This window comes from Bombus impatiens, unplaced genomic scaffold (genome assembly GCF_000188095.3).
Source record: "Bombus impatiens unplaced genomic scaffold, BIMP_2.2 scf_0128, whole genome shotgun sequence".
Lineage (NCBI taxonomy): Eukaryota > Metazoa > Arthropoda > Insecta > Hymenoptera > Apidae > Bombus > Bombus impatiens.
Window position 1 is genome coordinate 260507 of NT_176547.1, and position 25879 is coordinate 286385.

Here is a 25879-nt window from a genome sequence, read left to right on the forward strand (position 1 = left end):
GGCGGCGGTGGAGGCGTGGGCAGGGAGATGGCGGGCGACTCGCCTGGGCTCTCCTCCGGGTAATTTACACCTGGGTATGCGTATTGCTGTGTACCTGGTCGCCCTCGGTATTGCCAATCGCGTTTGCCGGAGCGTAGTACTGGAAATCCAATGGTTCGCGCGTTAGGCCTACGGTGGTTTCTACATGGGTCTGGATAGGGGCGATTTTTCGTGTGAACGGTGCTCTTCGTGGTGAGTGAACTGCGGATGTTTATGCTGCTGGGACTGTGAATTGATTTGAGTTAGGCGAGGGTTTAAGCTGTCAGAGAGTTTTACTTGAACAGGAAATTGGGTGTTATAATGAGTATACGTTTAAGAGGAATGATTTTATAATTTAAGATATTATTTTGACCGGTTTTTATATATTGAAAAATATACATAAGCAACATTTTGTCGAACATCTTTAAAATCCTAATCTTTTATTTCGATATATATCTTTCATACATTGATAAAATAATTTTTAACAGGTTTTTCCAATAATTTTCCATTTAGGCAACTTTTACGCATCGTCTTACTACATATTTAGTCCTCAATATGTTTTGGTTAAAGTCATGCTCTAATGTTTCATGCTACGGAATAATTTCATTAAATAGTAGAAAGATCGAATAGATTTCACGTAGCTTTATAATGGAAATCTTAAATTTCTTTCTGCAAGAATTAATATTATACATTAAAACATGGCTTCGATTTAAAAGTACAAATAACAGCATGTACCGTTTGTGCGAGGGAGATTGAAATTTCTCATTCACTTTGCTTTGTGAAAATAATGTTATTTACAATGGAAGGATAATGATAGGATAATAGATTCAGAGTTGACATCTGAAATTCTGTTTGTAATAAAAATTACAAGTTTATCTCAGACTTCGCTGTACGTCCTTTTTCCTCGGACGAACATCTCAAAACCAGATTGCATTTCCTTTTCAAATAAATGTTATACGATCTTTGATTTTATTTCAATTTTGTCTTTAAACCTGTTTTGAGATATCTATTTTTCAAGTGGAATGAAAAATGGAAAAATTATCTATGCCACTGTTAGCATGTTATACACGAACCATTCTTTAATTCTACAACACTTGAATGAATTATAATATTTTTCATGTACGCTGTTTATAAACCTAGAACCGTTACTGTCGTATAGATAAAGAATACAATTTTATAATGCAATTTTTCAATTCTCAGATACAGTATTTTTTACAAGCATCGAGCGGTTTGTAATCTCAAAATAACGAATTGTATTTTTCATCTGAAACAAGTTTCCAGAATAAGACCAACGAATTTACTGCAACGATATTTAACGCTATCAAAATACTCATCTTTGTCGAATTATTCGAATTTTACCTGTTGAGATTCTCTTCGAAATTGTCCGTAATTATACATTTACACACATCTTACACAGTTTTTTGTACAGCTGTACACGTTTCATCCGCATAAACATCCACAGTCTGCAGATAATTACCATCCAGGCTTGTATGGGAATTACGTGGTCGCGTGTATTGCGCGAGAGTGGTAAAAAGTAATCGTGCCGTGAATCGCGATGTTACAAACGACTTCCCGTTCGTTAAAAAAAAAGCGTGTTTCGCGAACGGTGCATAAAATTCTTCTCGGTCGTCGTTCTACCGTCCTGCCTTTTGTGAAACGTACTTGCTCCGGAAGAGTAGAGAAGTGAAAGAGAAAGAATTCATTCTATCGCCCGTTTGGCGCGAGAGTAACGTCTCTATGAAGGTGAGTTGTCATTCGATGCATAGTTCCGTTCAAAGGTTTGTTTACACTGCTACTGAAAATTCCATTTGCAGCGTTTAAAGCGCTTGAAACGGAATAAAAAAAAAAAAAGAAAAAAAAGAAACCGCGCTTGACACATATTGTTTGAGAAAAATTCTACAAAAGGGCAAATATTTGTCGATGTAGGTTTGTGGAACGATACAGCATTCTTCGTTTTGTCGAACTGAACGCAGATATTCGTAAATTCGTGAAATTCAATGCAACATAAAATGTTTCTTTTGAAAAGCATAGAATCGAATATCGATCGTTCCAAAAATATGATTCGACATTGGCAATCTGTGAACGTTGTTATCGACGGTTTAGAATATTTGTAACTTAATGTACAGCTTTACGATCCATCTTTAATATATCGTGTGCGCAATAGTAGCAGTGTAAACGCAGTACAACGTACAAGCATTTTCAAAGCTGCATGCCATTCGATCAAGTCACGTTTCATTCGCACGATCCTCTAAAAACGTCGCTAGAAGCCATGCTCAGTTCGCGATTATAAGCCAGCGTTTTCATGATAACCAAAGCTGTAGAAAGTAAAGGAAGAGCCGTGGAACGAAAGCAGGAGGTAGAAGGACGCCTGTGTGTACTTAAATTGCAGAGAAATGCAAATATCTGGTCGATTTACACTATCCAAACTATTTGACGATTTAAGCTTCAAATTACACAATTCAGAATTTTAATAATCCTCTTATTTGAATTTACTTTGCTCGGTTCCCGCGATGATATCGTGCATCGATATAGAGAAGTGTACAAATTTATTTAATTAATTAATCTACTTAGAAACTGCTTCGAGATAGATGATCGAGAACAGTGACGCAAGAAAGTGTGAGAAAGTGAGCCGTGTTCGTGAAAAGTTTTGAATAAAAATCGAGTATCTACGACTTTGATCAGGTTTAATAAAGTTTGCAGACATAGTATACCGCTGATGATTCGCTAATTTCATATCGAAATCTCTATTATAAAGATGAAAGAGAACGAAATGAATGAGAATGACGAAAGCTACGTAAGATGATGTACACGAGAAGCAGAGAGGAAATTTGGAAGAGAGAAGATAGGTACAGCAAAAGAGAGACGTAAACCGTACGATGGGGGATTTAAAATTAAGGGCTAGAGAGTACTCACATATGGTCCCGGGAAAGGCGCATGCATCCTCCGTCTAACTCTGCAGTCCGTACCACTAGAGACAAAAACAAAAGTAGAACGAAACGCGCAAAACGAGCAAAAATTACGTCTCCTGCATCCATCGAGTACAAAGAGAGAGAGACAGAAGAAGAAGAAGAAGAAGAATAAGAGAGAGAGTGAGAGAGTGAAAGAGTAGAAAAGAGCGCAACACATCCAGCCAGCCGCACATCGCACGCATGTACGTATGTATATATATATATATATATATATAATATATATATATCTACCTATATAAATGTATATATAATATTTATTTATATATATGTATATCTATTTCATATCTATTTATATACGATATACATATGGACAACGATCGATTATCGCCCTTGGGTCGATCGTGTCTTCGAAACAGCCTTCGAGAACCACACCCCTGTTTGAAATTCTCGATACTCGACCGTCTTTCGATCACAATATACACGTCGAACGTATACACGCTGCTAACTGCATGCCAAACGTACTCTATTATATGCTTCTATGTATACATATGTATTATAGGTTCTTGTATTACACGGATATGCATAATGCAGCCCGATGCCGCCATGTTACCGACGTATGTTACACGATACATCGAGATCGTTGGTTCGAAACAGGGGAAAAAGGATGAAAACGTTCCTGAATATAAAATATATAGCTTCTTCTACGATGGTAAAGTACGGCGAGTTGCAAATATGTTTCTCAAGCTTTATTTCATCGAGTAACGAAGAAACATAGGTGGAACGTTTCAGTCCGTTTCCTTGCTTGTCCGTTGCCAACACGATTCTACGAGCTCGTTACTCTAACCGCGTGGTACGCGTGCGATCGATAACAAGGATCTAGAAGTGTAGATTCGTCAGGCTACTTACCCGGCCATTGTCGAAATCTCGACCACCACCGATCGTCAATCGAGCTTTCGCCTTCATCGCGTCCGACAATGGGATCTGGAAAATTGTGAGTTTCGATAAATAGAATTTTTCTTTCTTCGTTTTACGATGCGCGATCGAATAACGTCGGTCGCTGATTGCTACACGTTTGCTTGCAAGGAGAAACATCGGATACAGTTTTTACACTATCGTTCGCAAGTGACGGATATACTTTGAATACGTATCCGTAAATGGATATTGTAATTATCAGGCTGCGGATTTTTATACGTTTATCCGTTAAAATATTCATAGTAAAATATCCAAAGCAAGTAAGCTGATTATAATATTTGGTGGATGAAACAAATTTCTGTTTAGGAAAGTTCAAGTATCCGAAGGTCTGGTAACTAGAAAATAAAATTGATGATTATCAATAGCGCGTATCATAAGAGGAACTAAATTATATTACGTTTCGAAAATTTTATTAAAACGTATGTTTGAAACGAGCAAGTGCTCCGTGACTTACGAACGAAAGTGTGAGCTACACAGTTTGAGATTAGTATCGAAGAAAGTTTTATTGCGGAGTGGTGCAAGCTCGTTACCTTTGCTCTGGTAGCTTCCGTATGTGATTTGTAACAGAATTCTAGCAGCGCGACGGCCAGGGCTAAAAGCAGACCACCGATCAGGATGTAAAATATTCCCGCCACGTTGCTGAGAGATAATTCGTTTCTAGAAGCATCTTGCTTGTCCCCGTGCCTGCATTCTGTTCTGTCGTACCACCATCGATTCACCAGTTTCGTCAATTCTCCGTTTTCTTTCAACGATAGCACCGCCAAATTTATGGGATCTCTGTAACGTGTCGAATATTAGAAAAGGATAATATTACAGAAAGTACAATAAATATGACATTGCAGAAATACTGGGCTGTAGCCAGGTTTTTACTTATTAAATATAAAACAACGATAATACAATAACGATGATGACTTTCACTCAGTACGATTCGATCTTTTTAAACGCTGTTCCTCTGACTTCCCGAATGATTCTCTCGATTATTCTTAAAGACATCGCACATACGACACATTCTTATCACACGCAATCAAATCTGCGCACATGCAAGCTGATCCAACCTATATGTTCTTAAGAATAACTCTTCGTTCTATCGTTATACTCGTCGATACCCTAAACTAATTCCATTATCCGTCATCCATATTCACGGCAACAACATTATGCGTGAAAATACCGGAGAAAAATCGCTTACTAAGATTTCTCAACTGTACGTATATTAACGGATTCGCTGTTAAAAAAATACGGCTGTATAAAATCCGATATCTTTTTACGAGAATAACGTTGCTTATTATAAATAATCGAAGCGTATGTCAGTAAGCGAAAACGTTAAATTAATTTATAAAATATACAACGTGAAAGAACAAAAGAAGGTTTTATAGCCAGTTTGTAAAATGACATTCAACAACTTTTTAGATGAAGTTCACAGAAAGTAGATTAATGACCGAAGAAGGAGAAAGCGTATAGGGAAAAAATACATAGAAGATATCAGAGGGGAAAGCCGATTGTGCCGCAAACAAATGTAATAAAATCGATGTTCGTATATTCGTTGAATTACAAATTGAATGTTCTCCGGACGAGGGGGTGAAACCTCGACGAGATTGAATTGGTTAGTCGAGACGAGAGAGCAGAGTGGGTCGACTCGTCCCTTAAGCGGTAATGATACGGAAAAATGGGTGTACGAGTTTTTCTATGCTAATTGTGTGGAACGACGTGGCGTGTTTCGAAAGGGAGGCACAGACCCGGGGCGACGGAATTTCAAAGAACCACGAAAGGGGCGGGTTAGAGAGGCAGATGCTTCGCCTCTTCCTGATCGCTAAAAAACCTCGTTAATTATGCTTTCGTATGGAAGAAATAGGTCGAACCTGTCCTTCCATTCAATTCGTGCGTTACACTTGCTCGAATGCATCGTGAGTGGCTTTGTAGAGAATTATCGAAGGCTCGAAACTTTTCGTATTTACCGTGTCGAGCACGTTGCTCTTTAAATCTCGTCTGTTTGTGCTACTGAGCGAGGAGATGATGCTTTCGTCGATTCCTCATTATCGTGTGAAATTTCTGGTTTAAGCCTTTTGAAAGAAATCTTCCTTTTAATTGTAACGTATTCAAATTTTAAAATATATCTTAATATAACGTAGATACTATAGATTAAATATAATTTTTCAAAGGAAATATGCAGTTCCACATTTACAATGAGATTAGATCATAGGATCAGTGATGTCAAAAGGATTATAATAGTGCAGTTATCGTTGCAGTAATTGTGAAAGTTACCACTTTACGTTCTACTGTCCCATATTGTGCCATTGACAACGGGTTAATAAGAACAACTTATAATTGGGAATATTTCTCAGCATACTGTATTTTCTATACTTATTTTCATTTTTGATTTTTTCTATGAAGATTATTATTAATCCTCTAATACGTCGAGTATTACCTTATTTTCGCGTAATTTATTTCGAAGCTACGTGTGCCACTAGTGTTGCATGCTATTACCTGCTCGTCTTTATACACTGAAACCTTCAATGGTTCAAATGAAAAGTTTAACGTGCAGCACACGATAGCTACGCAGTTCTGAACATATCAGATGTTCCTATGGTACGTATAGAGGTATACTTGAATCTTTTTTACCTGCATGAATATTATCATCAAACATGTTTCAATTTTACCATACTTCGAATCAAGCCTGTACTTGCAATGTACACGAGTACATGAGAAAACAAGATCTGACAGTCGACAAATTATTGATCAAAGAATACAAAGCGAGTTTCAAGCAACAAGGATGTCAAAGCGGTACATCGATGCAAACGTAATTACATAGAATGAGATAAATTAAAAGCAAACAGTACGATAAAGCAGTAAAGTTTACTTGAGAGGAGATCCCAATGGCGTTGCTACTCCAAAGCCTTTGGCATCCAGATTTCTGCCGACCTTCATTGTATCGCAGGGTTCCCTCTCGTTTATGTACTCGTTCTTCGGACTTTCGATCAGGAGAGCGTATTTTCCTTTGCTGGTCCTCACTCTTCGTATTCCCTCGTCGTACGTTTTTACAAACACGTGTTTCCGTGAGTTCATGAACTCCCACATTTTGCTGTAGAGATTAATCTGCGATTTCTATGAAAAAGGAAAATAGTCTTTAATAGGAATTTTAATTACGTTTATGTATTTTTTAATCGAGCATTTAAAATAATATATTATTTTAATATAGCTTTAACATATTAGGTCGTAACATATGAAATGTTATGCCAGTGTCCTAAATCTCGTGCTTTTAACGAATAATTTTGTCATTTTAAAACTAGATATTATTCTAATCTCCACTGTACCAAAGATCAACGTTCTTCGCTATTATTATTATCGTCGTATATTCCTATCTTGGCATGTTAAAGGTTAAAATTAAAATCTTTTTCTTCCGTGTTTTTTCGAGTAAAATTGTTTAACTCTTACATACTTTGTATAAACGAATGTTTTTTTAGATTTACGATCGGTGAAGTAAAAATGATTAAAGATCGTTAAAAATCATACCTATCCTACGTTACAACCTAATATTTTACTGTATTTACTTCGTTAAATCTGAGACGAACTTACGCGAAAAAAGTCCCAAGTAGATCCGTGAGATAGTGTGCCGTATTGCACTTCCGTTTGCGAGGCCAGGTCTTCCGGCGAGTTAATCGGCGCGACCATCCTCTCGACGGTTAGAAACGCGGCTAAGTTGGCAGTGTAGGAGGAGATTAGGATCAGGGTAAAGAACCACCAGACGCTGCCGACGATTCGTCCTGATATCGACCTGTTAAATGTGATTTTACGAGTGCTGAATATTAATTGGTAATTACATGTAAATAAGAGAATTAACATACTAAGAAATTATAGAGTAGTCTATTTAAAGTTGACGGATATATAAAATATGTTTTTTTTCTTGAAAAATTCACTTTATCATTGTGATAAAAGTTCTAAAATTTTTGTTTTATTTTAAACCACGAAGATTCTACTAAATGAGCCATCGAGTAGTCATACTGATTACCTGTACTAATTATAAAGTACAAAGTTTTAGTGTCAATCGTCTTGTTCATTTAAACTTTAATATATTACAAGTTACAAATTACCAATACTAATGACTATCTTCGTATAACCTCATCAAACTTGGTAATAAAACAAATGGAATTTTAATTTGACAAATTATCTGACTATCATATTTGGTGAAAAATTATGAAACTGTAAGAAAGAAATTTATAATCTGCAGACCAGGTCATATGATTATTGTTTATCTGCTGAGAAACCAAGTGATCTACGTCGGTAAAAATTATCATATTGTAAAGCAAGCATTAAGCATTAAGCTGCAATCTTATCAAACATCTCAATAATCACCCCTCTCGGACATAATTTCTAAAGAACGTAGCAAACACCCCTATATATTATAGCGCACTTATAATGTACATATATTATATATAATAACATATATTATAACACACATAGTAATATCATACATAATAATGTAACATTAATAATTATTACCCTCTCTCTCTCAAATTGCACATTCTCACCTCACTTACAATTCCTCAGCAGTAGACGTTTTGCACCTCTTTTCTTATTAGTTTCCTCAACTTCTTGCCAAGTATAAGAACAAAATCCTCACAAAGTTGTAACTTTTATTCTATTTCTTCTTCTTTCCCGAGGGCAGCTTTTCAATGTGATTACACTTTTCGTCCAGTAGATGCGACGATATTTAATAACGAAGCTTTACATGGTGTCCACGGCGAAATCACAAGTCGTATCGCGGAAGAAGCGGAACGAGAGGCGGCGGAGGCGGGGGACAGAAGGTTCCGCGAAATTTACAATTCATATGGGCGCTGCGCGAATATTTAAACCATTAATCAAGGAGGCTACCTCGCGATGGGTTGGCATGGTGGAATGGAAATTAATCGAGACCTAGTTCCGAAGCGACTGAAACGGCCCGCGAAAACGTCGCGATCGCTCCTTCAAAGATTTACGAGACGTTCAGTCGCGAACGGTTTCATCCTTCGCAATTTCGAGCTCCTGTTTGTTTTAAAACGAACGATATATCCCGTTCGAGGGATTTAGGAAGGATTAACGCATGTCGAAAATATATTATGTTTTGTCGTGTTTCAGTGTTCCGTAAAATACGTTACACGTTTGATAATTTTACGTAGGTTGAGACGAATGAATGAAAATGCATTTAGTCGTCAATGAAAGAAAATTAATGAAAAAGATACGATTGGTTTTTTTGATATTTGATATTTGATAGTATTACATCGTTTGGGAAATTCCTTTAAGTTATGCGATATTTTCTGAGGCACTTTAGTGTAGAGGCACTTTAAAATTATTTCCTGATTATGCCAATTCAAAGAGTTTCGTTATATTCGTGTCTAGGTTAAAATATACTAAAATTATATAATATAAATGTTTGGCGAGTGACATCTTCTTAATCGTGAACTTCTCACGTCTCACGAAGAACGACGAATATTGTTTCTTTAAATTTTCCTTGGAACCTGCATTTATGCCATCTCTTTATGATAAATAAATTTATGAAAATAAGATTTCTCTTTTAGGATGCCGAATACTAATTACGTGCCTGAATAATGATAACTTTATAAAGAGTGGTCTTGATCAATTTTGCCTTTGAGAGGTTCATACGTAACAGCGTATTTTAACAAGCTTCCAAGTAAAATTAATCTTAAACTGCATTATTTACTTCTTTAAAAAATATTTAAAAATCTATACATATTTCTATAGTTAGTAAGTGATAAAAAATATCTGATCGTAATCCAAGAATGACCGTATAACTCTGCATAATCTCGACACGTTCTACGAGCAGAAGAAACACGTCAATTATTCGTCGTACACGAAAACTGGGTAAAAATGCGGTAAAATCGCATGGACATTTATGCAAAAAGAAGGCGAGAACTTGGCTCAGCATGAAATGTATTATCCGCGATCGTAGGTCAGTTGATCAATGTTTCATGCGTGGGAAGAAGGATATAAAGACAAGGAAAAAGAGGGTCGAATTGGATCGAACACCTACATACATACACTCATATATACATATATACAATGGCTATGAAAGGTATTTGCATATCATTGTTGTTATTATCACATCTACATACTAATTAATTAAATCCAACCCGATTAAATTTCCTATGATTTAGTAGTACTTTCATTTACATTTGAACTTGATAAAAAGACGCCTTATTGGAAAATAAGGGTATGTAAATACTTTTTTATAGCCACTGTACAGTGACTCACGAAAGTATTCGAAAAATCATAGAAACTTCTTCCGTATATATCGCGGAAAATATTTTGAAATCTCATTATCATCGTAATACGATACGGCTATCATGATTATAGTGGTAAATTTTTAAACAAATCTGAAGATATATTTAAAAGTTACAAGGTATTTATCGAAAGCGCATATTTCGCTAAGATTAGCAAAGTATTTGAACGTTCGATTACTTACGATATTGATAAGCCACGATATATTTAATGAGATCATCTTTAACACTAATTATATGTTCAAGTTTTTACTACAAATATATTTGCAATAAACGTCTGGTAACTTAACTTCTACATCGGCTTCAAATTTTATTATTATTATCGTGATAGTCGTGTTTCGTTATAGTGCTAATGAAATTTCAAAAAGTTTCGTACAACGCACGTAAAAGAATTTTATGGTAAACGTTCGAATACTTTTTATAGGCACTGTAGCACATACGGCCTCGGTTGGCGGCAAAGCGTGTCGCTAATGGAATTTTCGAGCCGCGGCTACGAAACGGCACGCTCATTCAAATGAGCCACCCTCGAATAGCCTAGGAGGCCTAATCACGGCGCTGATTGCGAGAGAGCCGTTCTAAATTACGCCCGGCACGAGACTACGAAATGTAATCCGATTATATTCTGATAATTCTGGCCACGCGGTTTATAATCGCCGTTTACCTGGCACGCAGTTGTAATTTAAACGAAGGAATTTGCAACAGTAATTACCCTGCACCTTAACCCCCGGGTGGCGAACCCAGTAAATCACCCTCCTAAAGGTTATCATCGCTCAGCTATCTGCTACCGGTTGGCGATGGAGATCATGCGTTGAAGGACATCTTAAACCTGTATTAGGTCGTTACGTATGAAATATCTGTTTTCCCCTTTAACGTAATCGCTGCTATTGACGCGTATTTTGCCTCCGTGCAATTTTTTAACGATAAGTAATACTTTTGATATTGTAGTTATCGCATTTTTATTCTTATGCGCTTCGATGAAATGATTTTGAAAAGTAAGCAAAATAACGGATAGAATATAATAATTATTGTTTATTATGAACACGTCTCCGATGAAATAGAAAGGTTCTTTTTAGTAGAACACACTTTTATAGAAATACTTGCGCTATATTAATCGGTGTCTAAATAAGAACTAGGTATTAGGTTCGATACATTATTCAACACAGTTAATTACAATCATACAATAAAACAATACATCATCGTGAGGCGTTTATAAGCGCGCCTATTAAATCCTTCGTAATTTATCATATCTTCGATCGAAACTTGTTAATTACGCAGAAATAATCTCTTTTCAAAGAATCGCTCTGCCTGTTCTTACGAAAACAAAAAAAGAACCGCGAAGTGTTTAACCAGGTGACTTTAAGCGAGTTCGGGGCGACGAACCTTTAGAATCTTATCCAATTCATCTCATTAGCAGACAACGCGGTTGACCTGTTCCAACTAAAAGACAACCATTCTACTGTGCGCGCCGTGTACTTTATGCACTTCACCCCATTTGCTTGTACCGCGGAAATGGAAACAGGACGCAGAGCGAAAGTAGCTATAATTAGTCGAGAAAGAAACCAGCTATCTTTTCCCTCGTAACACGCAACGCTTCCTATCGTTGCGTTGTTCCGCTAAACGACCAGGCAAACATTTTTCAAACCTTTCTCCACGTGCGCTTCGATCGCTATCGCGATACTGATAAAAGATGTTCAACTTGCTTTTACTCAACGTTTCCAGATAAGAGTGGTTCTAGAAGCTCCCAGGATAGCACCGCTTGACTGATAAGAGGACTCGAGCGCGACGTAAAAAGAAAGCCTGATAATTGACCGAGATTAAGCTAATTAGTTTTTACAAAGCACCTGCACTTGATAGCGATTCGCGTTACCACGAGGCTCAGAGGATGATCGTTGCAGAGGAGGAAATGAACGAATACCTGGGTGATATGTCACAGCCTTGCTGCATGAACGCGGCTAGAGCGAACCAAAGGCTGTTGATGATACTGAAATCGTTCGCCATGCTCGAGGTTGGAATGTGAGGAGATCCTTGCGATCCGTGTGGGTGTTGTAGCGTGGGATCGTTCCTTGTACCCATTGTGGGATCCCCACCGGTGCTTAGAGTCAGTACTCTCCATTCGTATGGGGAGAATCTGTGGAGAACGTGTGATATTAATGACGAGACCTTTATGCATTACGTTTGTGTTTTTGAAGACATACGATTAGGATTTAATATTCTGTACGTAGAATAAATAGATTGAACAATAGATTTGATATTCCGTGAATTGTTTTAATTTGCAGATTTCTTAATTTTGAATCTTTTCGACTCTTAGCTCTTTTAAAAGCTTTGTTTGATTTAAATTGTACATTTCTTTTAAGGAAAATTAATTTTATGACTAAAGATTTGGGTTAATCGTGAATTGAAATTATCGTGTCATAGGTATTGCCTCTATCATTGGATCACCTCAATAACGTATGTTAGGTCAGCTAATATTAGGATTCTTATTTTATACAATAAATGATCCCACTACTGATACCTGTGATCTTTATCATATAAAATATAGAACACATAAAACACAAAATATAGAATACCTTAAAATTATCCGACCTAAGCTAATCTACAGTAGTCACGTATGACCCAACAATACGAGTCGAGGTTTAAGAAAAACGTTCATTAAAGAAGATAAAATTTAATCATCAAAAGAAAATCTGAAGTCCCTCTGGCCGTATTTCTCTCGGTTAATTAATCAGGAACTCAAAAGAAAAACAATGATTGGCCAAGATATCCGCTACTCGGTAATTAAACGTTCAATTGTTTAGGTTTCATCGGTCTTTCATCGAGATTAAGATCGTATAAAATCGTATTTGGGAAAGTCACGTGAAATAAGGAACGATAAATAACGAGATAAGAATTAAAACAAACTGTGGCGAAGAGGTAAACAAGCTGTTGTGTAATTAGCCATCGACAGGAAAAGGCTAAGGGGAAGCTAATGTCGTGTGGTTTGTGTGTGGCATTGAATGTACCGATCAATCACGAATACGGGAATTTCTGTTACAATAAATTACTGCTTTCTCTAACTCTAAGGCCTAGCTTCCCTTTTCCTTGATTTACAATATGCGCGTTAATGAATATATTGGAGGATAGAATATATAAAAATACGCATAAACGAAAATAAAAATTTATAATACTTGCTACTATATATACTTGTCGTAGTCCCTGAATTTCGTTTATTTACTTAATTAAAAAGAATTGTTTTTTAGAAGTAGTTATAGCAATAGCAAATACTTGTATATAAAATATTACACGCATTATCATTGCTTTATCATACAAGCGCAATGCACGATGAAATATATAACGAAAGAAAGTTACAAACTTTCAATATTTCATAGAAATTCACTTTCACGAGAAACTTCTCTATTGTTAATCGAAATACTATGTTTAAATCGAATTTGAAAAATATTAAGTGTGCTTCAAAGAAACATTAAACGCATGGAACATACGTATTGCCATATGTCTGACCATATACCGACCGTATCTACTTAACCGTGTATCCGTCGAAAGAAGCGAACAGTTCCGGAAAAATCGCATTTACCTGGACACGGTAAAAAGAACGATGGATACACCGATGTAGGAGAAGATAACGCAGACCCAGATCTCTTTGCTCAGTGGATTCAAGAAGCTGAACACACCAGGTTTCTGTTTGATGGGCTTCTTGATCATGATACTAATACCCAGTGACATGAAAGGTTTGCTAAAATCGATCACTCGTTCACGTTCAGAAGTGATTGTCATTGGAGCAATGGCAATGTCTGCTTCCTAAAAATATAGTACAACTGTTAATAAAAGAATTTACATTATAAAACAGGAAGATAACAATAAACGATATTACAAAAGGTAAAATTTACAACACTTTTCAGTTTTAGAATAAAATACGTCGTCCAAACAATATGCTCGTTATTTGAAGAATTATTAAACAATATAGTATAAAGTATATTAATATAACTATTTAATAATAATAATAATACGCTAAATGTTTCATTTTGGAATCATTTTCGTCAAATGCGAATAAACAGCTCTCGCGTTCCCATTTCATTCTTTCGAAGTTCGTCCACCAGATGTAGCTCGAAATACAGCAAACAAGATGAAAGAGCTTGCAAGCTTGTGGCATCTGGTGGAAGAGCTTCGTACTTTCTGCCCAAAGATAAAACAGCTCGTTGAACGTTCGTTTCGTTGGACCTCGATCAATAGTACAATCTTTCGCGTAGTTACACGAAATCCTTTAGTCCGCCCCAATACACCGACATCCAAAGTGTATTATTGTGAAAAACGCATCTAGATCGCGATCAAATGTATTCATCGACTTCTTTGAAACTTACTTTCCGAATCAGCTCGCCGACCATGCCGTCCCAACCACCGGGAACGTCTGGATTTTCCATTCCGTATTTACCGTCTTTAACTATTCGTAACTCATCTAGAAAAGGGAAATTTAATGTATATATGTATATTAAATTTAACATCGATATTTTACAAGTTGTGAAATTATTGTTAAAGTAATAGTAATTTTTTGAATGTTCGATTTCAATTTAGATGGATAGTGGGCGAGAAAAAGGTTCTTGAACCTCTAAGGGCGGGGTAACTAGGGGCTTCATGTGTAACATCCTCTTTTTCAATTTTATTCCTTTTTCTTCATAAAATTGATATATCAATGATAGTCATATGGACGAGCATTTATAGTTCGATTGGATGAGCTTCGGTTATCGTGTAACAATTGCTAATGACTCGAGAGAATAAATAGGAGGGCAAGACATTCTTGCAATTTAATTTAATTCGGTTTAATTACTTTTTATCTTGTACAGAATACATAAAGATATAAACTTTGAAAATCGTGTAATAGCATGTACATTGAAAATAAAATACTTACACGATATTCCCAATTTCTTAGCTATAAGGTCAGCTAGATCCTTACAGTAGCCCTCGTAACTATCATTGCCAGTCAATATCTCCCCAGTGTCTGATTTCTTCTTCATTATGTACGGTTCCTCCTGTGTCATTAAAAAATAATGTAAATAAATAAGACAATTTAGTCGATACACGTCTCCATTTATTCAACCAATATTCAATTCAGATATTCAATTTATATCCATTTCATTTACACTCACGCTCAAAAATCTCAGGATAAAATTTCAATATTTGATATAGATTGTCAATTTTAAATTACAAGTTGCCAATACTTCAGCATTTTATGCATTAGTTGCGTTTTCTATCGTATGGAGTATTAAATTAAATGGTATTTCATAAAGTTTTTTACAGATCCTTTAACTTTTTACCCTTTTGTAGTAAAAACATAACAATGACATATTTGTGAGTCGCCGGGCTTCAGTCGTGTTAGTAGTATGTTACGCTCTATTCCGATATTTCGTAGACACTTCAAGTCTGGCTTGAGCAAGTGCGATTTTTAACAAAGCACAACGTACTAACAATACGATTGAAACCCAAAGAGTCATTAATAATATATCATCTGGTCATTGCGAAAATCTAAAATTTAAAAATTGTAAAAATTGTTTTACCGCTTTTAAGCGAAAATATTACGTGTCCATCGGTTTTTGAGTGTTTAGAAACACTGTAACATAATGTCTTACCACAATAGTAGTGACAATGTAGGTCTTATTCTTCTCAATTTCGGTATGCGGTCGAAGTCGAATGTATTTCGCGGCGATGGCCTGGAATCCAGCCTCGTCTGTCCATTCAGCTACCTTGAAAGGAAAATCGTGAACGGTTAATAGCTTTTCAGCCACGTCGCTATCTCTATGAAGTTCGTACAGCGATGTTCGCGTCCATGTCGGTCGATAGTCACCGATAGTCAACATTGCTGCGTAAAGTCATCGGACCGTAGACTTCGTCAAACAGCAAACAACATAAAACGAGGAATTAAAAGGGATTGGTATTGTCGAGTTTTTCCACGCGACAATTTCGATGCTTTTTTCCCTTTATTTTTTTTTACGTTGTAAAATTTCGAAACTGTCCGATTACATTTTGGCCTCGGTCTCTGGGGGCGGAGGCACGCGGCTCGTGTTCGTTGGGTGAAAAAAATATTTACTTTGACCATGGCGCTGTTGACCGTCATCTCGACGACGTGGAGGGTGTAATTGTGCCTGCGACCGTCATCGTTGAAGCGGATCTCCCCAGTTAGTCCCTCGATTTCCACCTGAAAGTTAAACACGCGTGAGTGTTAAATTTTGCAACTCTGTTTTTATGGTTTTTAAATACACAGTAACACGTGTTTGCGAAGATTACGTTGTCTAAAACCAAATGTAGCCCTTTTTCGATAAGATATATCTTATTTATATTTTATCGATATTTTTAAAAATAATGTTTCGGTTTTTTGTCGATAATATATGATGCGATTAAAATGGAGATACATTGTATTTAGTAAGTTGACTATTTTTCAGTCAAGGTGTGGTTTCATATAACCAAGATTTTAGTATTTCATGACCTACTTCTCTTTTATACTTCCATGCTACGAATATTACGATAGCGTATGCTTGTTTTATAATCATCTAGTAAAATTCGAAAATATTTGTTTATCGTTCGTTGCCATTGTTGAGAACATATAAGAATTTTACAGAGGATTGTAGTGGAAGGGCAAAGAAGTTAATAAGCTATCAACAAACACTAAAACGCAACAGAAAGTATCTTTATCTCTGATAGCATAAAAATTTACAAGATGAGATGGAAACAAAATAAATTCAAATTTCTTTATTTTTCTCTCAATACACCATTTGTGAACTTTTTTTGAGCTTTCTAAGCTTCGTTCAAATTAGTCAATTTACGTGCCTCAAACGACTTAGAACCAAGCTACTCAATCACACTTTATCAGTGTGTATCGGTTATTTACTAAACTTAAAATATCCTTTCACACTTCACGTGAAGCTGAAGTTCTTCGAAATATCTCCATTTCTTAAACAAATTAACTTTAAAATATATGCTATATTAAGTATTCTTTATCAGATATTTACTGAAATTCATATTATTTGAATTGAAGCGATTTCGAGTCAAACACAACTTGTCTTGTACAAATACAAACACGACTAACATGTACGACACTTTACGAAAATGAAATTTATTTTTCTGGAATCGTTAATTATACGCTACTGCCATACGCAAATTTTTATCGATGATTATCAATTTGGAAAAATTTCTTTCGCCTAAGAGGAATTTCTTGATCTTGTCAGACGATAAATTGATGAAGAGGAGCAAAATTGCAGATATAGCGACGCCATTTCCGGTGTAACTGTATACGTACGTATATAGAACGAAGGGAGACGATCTGACGTGGACGTAGGAATGCCGTTAGAGTCAGAATAACCGCCAATTACTGTCAATGGCAGAGAAACGTCGGCAAGGGTCCTTGGTAATTTCGGTTGCCACCGGTATTTCAAATATATTGACTATTTCTGCGTTTCTGTCCGCACTTCAAGAATTTCCGAATGAATCATTTCGACAGAGCTGCGTAGTCTTGTCATGTTTTTAATGTGAATACCGCGTTCGTTGGAAATATGTGCCAATATTAGATGTACGCGTAGTGAATAAACGATCATGTCGTAAAAGCTGTTCATGAAGAATTCATGAAACATAAATAGATTTTCAGTTTGTGCATTTGGTACCAAAATTGAACGATTACGAAATTCTTGCAGCAGGAGTGATCGGTTTATAAATTGTTCCAACTGCATCTCGGCAAATCATATAATAATTAATCACAACTTGGAAAAAGTTTTGTGTACGCTTCCTATATTTTGTCTGACTTCGTATACGTGAGAAAAATAGTTAGTTGTGAATGATGAATTATTTCTTTCTTTTCTTTTTTTTTTTTTTGTAGAACAGATTTCACGATTTAATTTCTAACCGAATAGTTTACATTTTAGACTATTGTATTTTTGTAAACGTTACATGTCATGTTTGGTACGATGTATGTACTTGTGGATAACAAAGTCAATTTTTAAATAAAATGTGCGTTTCGTTATTACAAACTGAATTTGCTAGTATTAAGATGTCTGAACGATAGTTTAAAATAAATTCTGTCTGTGTAAATACCATGGCGCACAATATATAACTTCTATTAAATACTCATTTTACACAAAAATAGGAGGTGGGACTTGAAAATCAAAATAGATGTTTGAACGTATAATTAGTTGAACGAAACATATAATTAGTAATGGAATTTTTATGTTGCAGCTGGCAATGAGTCGTGATTTTATAGTAACTATCTAGTTACTATACTTAGCTGTAAAACCAAAGACAAAGGTTAGATTCGCTATATTACATGATATCTATTTTTAAAACGATTTTTGGGTTTTGCGAAAAAAGAAGTTAGCGTCGACTTACTTTTCTCAGATTCTTGGAAATTTTATCGCCATACTCAAATGGCGTCACCCAGCCCCGACTGTTATTGCAATCCAGTGCCCTGGTGCCGTTGGTAATCTGACTGCCGCCAGGAATCCCTGTTCGCCTCACGTTGCTTCTATCCGGCTTTTTTCTCAGAAACTTGTTGAACGCCTCGACGAGGACGAATACGGCGTCGTACATCAGCGCAGCTTGCGCCTAACGCGAAGAAAATCGTAGAATGAGTGTTGGAGTCGTCAGCGATCATTTTTGTTTTAAGGTCAGAAAAAGGTAACTTGGGGCGTCTAACATTTCACAAATGAAATTCCTTTTTCTAACGTTGTTTCGTCATATGGTTTTGGAAAATAAAATCACCTGTGTATTGTCGAGAGATATTTTATAAAATTTAATATATCTAGTGAGATATGTATAATTTTGTGTGCTAGACTAGATTAGCCGCGTAATAGTGACACACGTATGTGAATATGAGTGTACGAAAGTACGTGTGTGCTCAGCGTCTCGAAAAAAAAGATGAATGTAATTGTTCCGTTGACAGTGTGGTATAGAAGATTTTTTTTTTTATTTGGAAGAATTTTACAATCAATTCACAATCATTGAGAATTATAAGTAAATTATTCTGGTGTGGTACTTTAACTTGAATAATATGTGTTTATCGTATGTTTGATTCTAGTTGAATCTGATGCTTAAATCTAAAGGATAATGTCTTTTTAGCCTGCGAATCTGATCGTGTCAAGTAATTGAGTAATTGAGTGGGTTTTGGCGGTTGTTAATTCTTATGTTATATCTGTTACTGAATTTGGATATTTCTTTGTTAACTGCAGGTATCTTAAGGTCGCGATGTATCGTTTCGTTGATAGCATACCAAGGTGCATCTATTAAGAATTTTAGAGTTTTTGATTGGAATAGTTGAAGAATTTCTATATTGGAATTACTCGCTGTTCCCCATAGTTGGATCCCATAGGTCCAAACAGGTTTTAATATGGCTTTGTATAGCATTATTTTACTCTGCACGCTTAAGTTGAAGCGTCTGCCAATGAGCCAGTAGAATTTTTTAAATTTTGATTTAAGTTGTTTGGTCTTGTCTACGATGTGTCGTTTCCATGTCAAGCTTCTATCCAGAATCATGCCCAGATATCTGTCTGACTCTTTGTTTGGAATTGGAATATTATTTATGGTCACCTGTGGGCAGCGTGAAAGTTACATGACTGGGTTTATTTTCATTAATTTTCAAGGGTACGGAAGATGGTGAGACAAAGAGAGTGCTGAAACGCGTGCAAATGTATATCGACGAAAATCCCGGAAGTCGTTTATTAAATAAATCTGAAACTATTTTAATATGAATTCTAAGTGTAACCTTAGTGTTCCTTCACTTTTATTTCGGCGATTAAGATTCACAATTCTCAACAATATCTTATGTTGGATTACACGGTAAGTTATTTGTGTATATAAATATAATAAATTTGAGAAGGGTATTTTGCGGTTTTAAAGTGATTAAAGTAAGAAAGAAATCATGGTAATTGCAATGACCTTTATAGGGCTGTTTTCTTTTCCAGTTAGAGATACAGTCGCTATAAGTAGCGGTATGAATTATACATGAAGCTTGCTTTTAAACGCGGCACGAGAAGTAAGTATCGTGAATCTAAAGAGAGTTTTCTCACAGAACGTAACCTGATATACATGCAACATCGATATACTAAAAGTTTATCATGTATGCGTTAAAAGCGATATAAAATTCCTTTTTCGTGACTTAAGATTTTCTTAACTGTAATGCTCGCAGTATATCATGAAAAAATCATTTGTTTCTTAAAACGCTGTTTCTATTTTTCTGCTCTTTATCTCATCAAACTGTACAACGTTAAGAAGTATTAATATAATGGTTTGAATCATGCAAATCGTTTAGAGTTTCTAAAGGACTGTGTGATTATTTCGTGCTGTAATTATAATATATTATAGATATCACATAATTATATTAATATAATCACATAATTTATATACATTTATATTTAGTCAAGGAAAGAACAGCAACACATCCAAACCAACTGGCTGCTTAAGCGAGCAAAACTCTCATAGAAAGAAGGCTAAAAAGGAAACACCTCACTAACCTCACTAAAGAAATAAAATAGTCAAACTCGAAGATGGTATCCCGCTGGGGATATCTGTTATTTATTTAACCATCCACATGTTATTTAGCAATTAAGTTAAGAAAAATTGACCAAATGTCCAGCTGAACAAATCGTGAAATACAAATTGAATAATAAAGAAAAAAAATGTATATTTAGTCACAGTTCTTTCTAATGGATATACAATAAATAATTTATAATTTCCTTAGGATGTAGGTGGAAAAATGACTCTTAATCAAATCATATTAATCAAATCATATTCCTAAAATTTTTGTCCAGTCTGCAAAACGTATTGAAAATTGCTCGAATCCTATAATTATTCCCGCTATTCTATACGCAATCAAACAAATTACCAATTCGTAGTTCCACCTGTCACATCGAGTTCCCCTATCAAAATCCGTTTTATCAAGCGCAAAACCTGGCCAGTTTCAAAACATCCAATCGATCCTCGTCAATGGGCCATTCGTCATTGTTACAGGAGACAAGCAAACGTACCAGACTCGATTTGGCAATCCAAGTCCTCTGTTAATCGTCGTAATAATTGAAATGATCGCGTGGACAGGATTACGGGAGGACGAAGGGAAGTTTCTTCGTGGTCGTTTCCGAACGGCGCGGTTAAGCTGACTCTGGCAACCGAGAAAATCGTTTATAGTTCTCACGGGACGTACGCAGATTCACGAGCACGGGGACACATCGGGCACGTGGCCAAAGTTAGGAAACCGTGGGCAGAAATTGCACGAGGATCGATCAGGATAATCGGTGCGTTGGGTCGCACACAGTCTTTCGAGTTACAGTGACTCGCGAAAATGTTTGAACATTTACTATAGGAAATTTTTATTTGTATAATATGTACGTAATATCAGCGGTTAAAGATGAAATCAGCAAGTACGCAAAAAATACAAGGAAAGAAGGGCAACACATCCAAACCAGCTGGTGAACCGGTGAAGCGAGCAAAACTCTCATAGAAAGAAGACTAAAAAGAAAACACCCCATTGACCTCACTAAAGAAATAAAATAGTCAAACTGGAAGATGGCATCCCGCTGGAGGTAGCCATCCACGTGTTATCTAGCAATTAAGTTAGAAAAATTTACCAAATGTCCAGGTGGACAAATTGTAAAATGGAAATTAAATAATAATAATAAAAAAAATATGTACGTCGTACGAAACTTTGGAATTTTATGCGTTCTGTAATGATTCATTGCTAGATTGCGGATTTTTATGCAGATTCATTTTCATATGCACGCGATTAAAGAAATTGAACATAAATATAAATATTGTACTTTTATTTGTTTATTATTGTACTGTTGTAGATATATTTTCAGATTTCTTCCAACTTTCACCAATATGCTCACGATTGCTTTGTCTAATTAAATTTCGTGTTAATTAAATTTTGAAGTGTTCTGTACAACACACATAGAATATTGATGAAAAGTTTCTCGAAGTGTTTGAGTGCTCTCGCGTACCATTATATTCGGATCTTATGGAACCAAAACTATGGAAGTGCAACGTTACTCAAGATCGTGATAACCATCGATCGTTTTGGTTAGATTATGACTCATTGATAGATCGCAGTAAAATTCTACGATGGACGTGCGAGGGTTGATGGCGGTTTGCGGTAACGGTTATGGTCGAATGAAATTCATCGTTACGTTGTGTAACACTATCCCGATATCTTGGAATAATTTGTATAGCAAAGTAATAAGATATTTGAGTCACCCAAGATTAGACGTCTCGAATAATCAAATTCATTATATATTTGTATATGTATATGTATATGTATTATGCGATTTCATTAGTTTTTAACATAACAACGAAAACATGAGAAAATATCGTGTACTTCAGGTCTAACAAGGAAAGATACCACAAATGGGAACAACTCTATGGTTGAGTCATTCGAGTCAGTGAAAAAGTATAATACAGAAGCTAATAAATTAAATAACAAAATAACTTGCAGAAAGAAAGTAACCTACACACGTTGTTGAATTATGACAATTATAAGTGAAGATAGTAACATTGGACGAACATTTCTCCTTTCGACGAGTAGAAATTGTATCCTCCTGAAGAACTATAGTTGTCGAGCTGTCAGTGTAAGTATAAGATATACGAATATGTATCTTACTGTTTATCGCTTCGTTAACAACGAGTCTAGTCCGTTTTTAAATGTAGGTTGCTTAAAATTGTATTGCTTTCTTTATTGTTATTTCAATTCGTATGGCTTGCAACCTGCGAGCTTTTTACCGTTAATTTAGGTAAAACAACGCATCCTCTGTTTTCGACACTAAGACCGTGGTACTCTAATGTCTCAGTGCATATACATAGAACGAGTAACAGTGATTTTTATTCCGTCAGAAACACGTGGAATCTACAGCTGTTAGATGGATACCGGATCACCAGAAACCGCGTTAAAGTAAACGCAATATGACAACAAATATGTCGAGTTGCAGAAACGTCGGGTGAAAATCGACCGGAACCGCAAACTTAAAAATTGTTCAGAACCGAATTTGACGAATTACAAGGCAAATTACTTACAAATTACTTCGGTCAAGTATCTTTCTGGCTTAATCGTATTCTGCCCTAACATTCTTATGCTATGTTATTGCAAATCGATAGCAATATTGTTGCAAAGGAAAAAAACATATAAGGGCGTGTCTATCGATTTTCGATATTGTATAACATTGCTGAAAGTGCTGAAAATGTTTGATAGCCTTGTGTAAATATTGTTGCATGATTTCAATGGACTCGGTAACATACTTCAATAGTGCTAGAAAGGTAAAAATGATTCATAGCTACCATTCCCTGTTATTGTGAATTTTAGATCGTCTACGAAGTTACGTGATATTCGATGTTGTACAATATTCGTACGATATTTCTAAGCGTGCTCTAACGTCTTTTCATGTAATTTAATGTAATTTTCTGTTCAACACTTCAACTTTTCCCTAACTTTATTTGTAGCTTTGTGTAATACTATCCGACGCAATTTTTTTCAAATTACGTTAGTTTACATTTTTTTTTTCGATGGAAGATCGCGAAGGAGCCATACAACTCACGTTTTTTCATTTTTTTTTATAGAGGGGAAATCTTTAAATTCAACATGCTGTCAATCAATCCTATATTTATTAAATTCATTTATATTAAATGTGTATTTTTTCATCCTCTTGAATATTTTAAAAATATTGGTTTTCATAATATTAAAAATTCTGTATATTTATTAACTTTTTAATAAAAAAAAGCCTATGCATCTATTACAACCATTTCTTTTTACATTTGAAGTAACTAACAGATCATTTTTACGTTTAACCCTGTCATATTGAAACATTTCGTGTCAACCACCGAATAGTATAACACAAAATAGTAAAATTCACAGAATCAACGAAATTCAATGAAATAGCTAAAGGACAAAAGTTTAAACACGCTTTATATTCTTTCTTTCTGCATCTTGATCTTCCTGCATCTTTTCTTAAGTTTTCTCTATCCAATTTTATTCGATAATTTCTTCAAAATTTGTTGGTTGATGAAAGCAGTATAAATTACCATGTGTAGTGTTCTAGACTTAGCCAACATTAATTTGATTCAGACCTGGGTCCTTTTGTCTGACGAAGAGTCAGGTTACTCGGGTTACGGATCTTCAGTTTGATTTTCTTTTCAGGCGACTCGAAACGTCCCTTTTACGTGCAATCGCGTCCACTTGACCGCGCTAAGTATCCGAAAACAAGTCGGAAACCGGAGTAGACTGGTTCGCTTAGGGTAGAAAATTGGAGTACTTGATGGTACTCGACAGCCCATATGGAACTCGAATAGGCGTCTCCCTTATGGAAAGACGACTACAACCTGACAAGTACTACCGAGAGCGTTCAAGGCTATTGGGGGTACTAGAAACTAGGGATAATACTTGATTTTCAAAGAAAAGGAAAGATCGTTTTACCACAAGAAACGAGGCAACTTTTTAAAAATATATGCAATAGAAAAATATACAATTTCGGTACAGAGTCGTCTTTCAAATCTCCAGCCTTTGGTCTTACGAATAAGATTACGATACATCTATCGTCGTTGAACAAGAAACGTTCACCACTTAGACGTCAATTACATAGATGTTCGATATTTTCTAGATGGTGAAATCCATTTGTTTAATTGGGTTTATAAATGTACGAGTTTACGTACAAATTTCCAATTTTTAAATATTAGGTTGTCCGGAAAGTGTCTTTCTTTTACAGACACGTCTTTTACAACAACGCATCTTTATACAAACATGAAACATAATCTGTCGAACGTTGCGGATCTTTAGTTTGATAGAACAAAATGGATCATACGTAATTGGATAAAATAATATAAAACCATCCATTATTTCCTTATACAACGAAAGGAACTTTTCGGGCGACCTAATAACACAGTGCAATGGAAATATGATAGTCCTTAGAAATAAGGATATTCTGGTTTGTATCGTTAACTTTGAGATTGTATGGGCGATACGAAATAGTCGTAAGGAAAGAACGAGTACGATACGTACAGAAATGGATTCACGGCCAGCTCCTTGAGACGTAGCTGGGTCGAGACGATGCCAACCAGCTAGGAAATCTTTGACGTAGGGTCGCGTAGCATCCACGATTCGAAACCCGGTAATGTTGATGGCGCCGTACTCGATCACTTCGCTCTCCCATCGGTCGTCCATTATCTGATTTTACGAAAACAACGTGTTTGCAACATCGTATAAAAGACACAAAGCTCGCAATCAGTCGAGTGTTTCCGCATTTCTACTTGGACGTTCATAGAAATAAAAGGGTTGGTTTTGTATTCGTGTGCTAGAAGCGTGTTCGTTTATTTGAAATTACTCGAGCCATCGTGTCGATACAGAATCTATCTGATTGGTGAGATCAAACCACGAATAAAAGTGCGAACGTCGTAGTAGTTTTGATTGAACTATAAAGTCTTTTACGTTGCTGGAAGATTTCTTTTCAAATTAAAAATTATAATTTATATATAAATTATAACGCAAAAGCGAAATATGTATTTTCATTATTACATGATGGTTCGAAATGATCATCGCTTTTATTGCATTATATAATCATAAGGCGAATACTCACCAATCCACTTAATAAATAATGGTACGTTCTTTTCCCAAGTGCAACATCCCTCACGTGGCTCACCACAATATCTTTCGCCATGTCCGTAGGACAATCGAGTATCACGTACTTGTTACTCCATCTGTAAAGAGTTTAC

At 35.8% G+C, this 25879-nt stretch overlaps 1 protein-coding gene across 2 annotated transcripts in view; it reads right to left on the reverse strand.

Annotated features, from left to right (window-relative positions):
* LOC100749550 (glutamate receptor 1) overlaps positions 1-25879 on the reverse strand; it is a 339260-nt gene continuing 313381 nt past the window's right edge. The window contains exons 7-21 of one of the 2 annotated variants that reach the window (XM_033318839.1): positions 25744-25864; positions 25170-25334; positions 18527-18742; positions 16242-16349; positions 15784-15897; positions 15066-15186; positions 14521-14615; positions 13737-13960; positions 12084-12296; positions 7470-7668; positions 6754-6998; positions 4430-4676; positions 3834-3908; positions 2932-2986; positions 1-139 (exon numbers count right to left, since the gene is read on the reverse strand). In XM_033318839.1, the coding sequence (XP_033174730.1) occupies positions 2966-2986; positions 3834-3908; positions 4430-4676; positions 6754-6998; positions 7470-7668; positions 12084-12296; positions 13737-13960; positions 14521-14615; positions 15066-15186; positions 15784-15897; positions 16242-16349; positions 18527-18742; positions 25170-25334; positions 25744-25864 (2164 nt within the window). In that variant the 3' untranslated portion in view covers positions 1-139; positions 2932-2965. The remainder of the gene's footprint in view (positions 140-2931; positions 2987-3833; positions 3909-4429; positions 4677-6753; positions 6999-7469; positions 7669-12083; positions 12297-13736; positions 13961-14520; positions 14616-15065; positions 15187-15783; positions 15898-16241; positions 16350-18526; positions 18743-25169; positions 25335-25743; positions 25865-25879) is intronic. The other variant, XM_033318838.1, reaches the window with a different exon arrangement.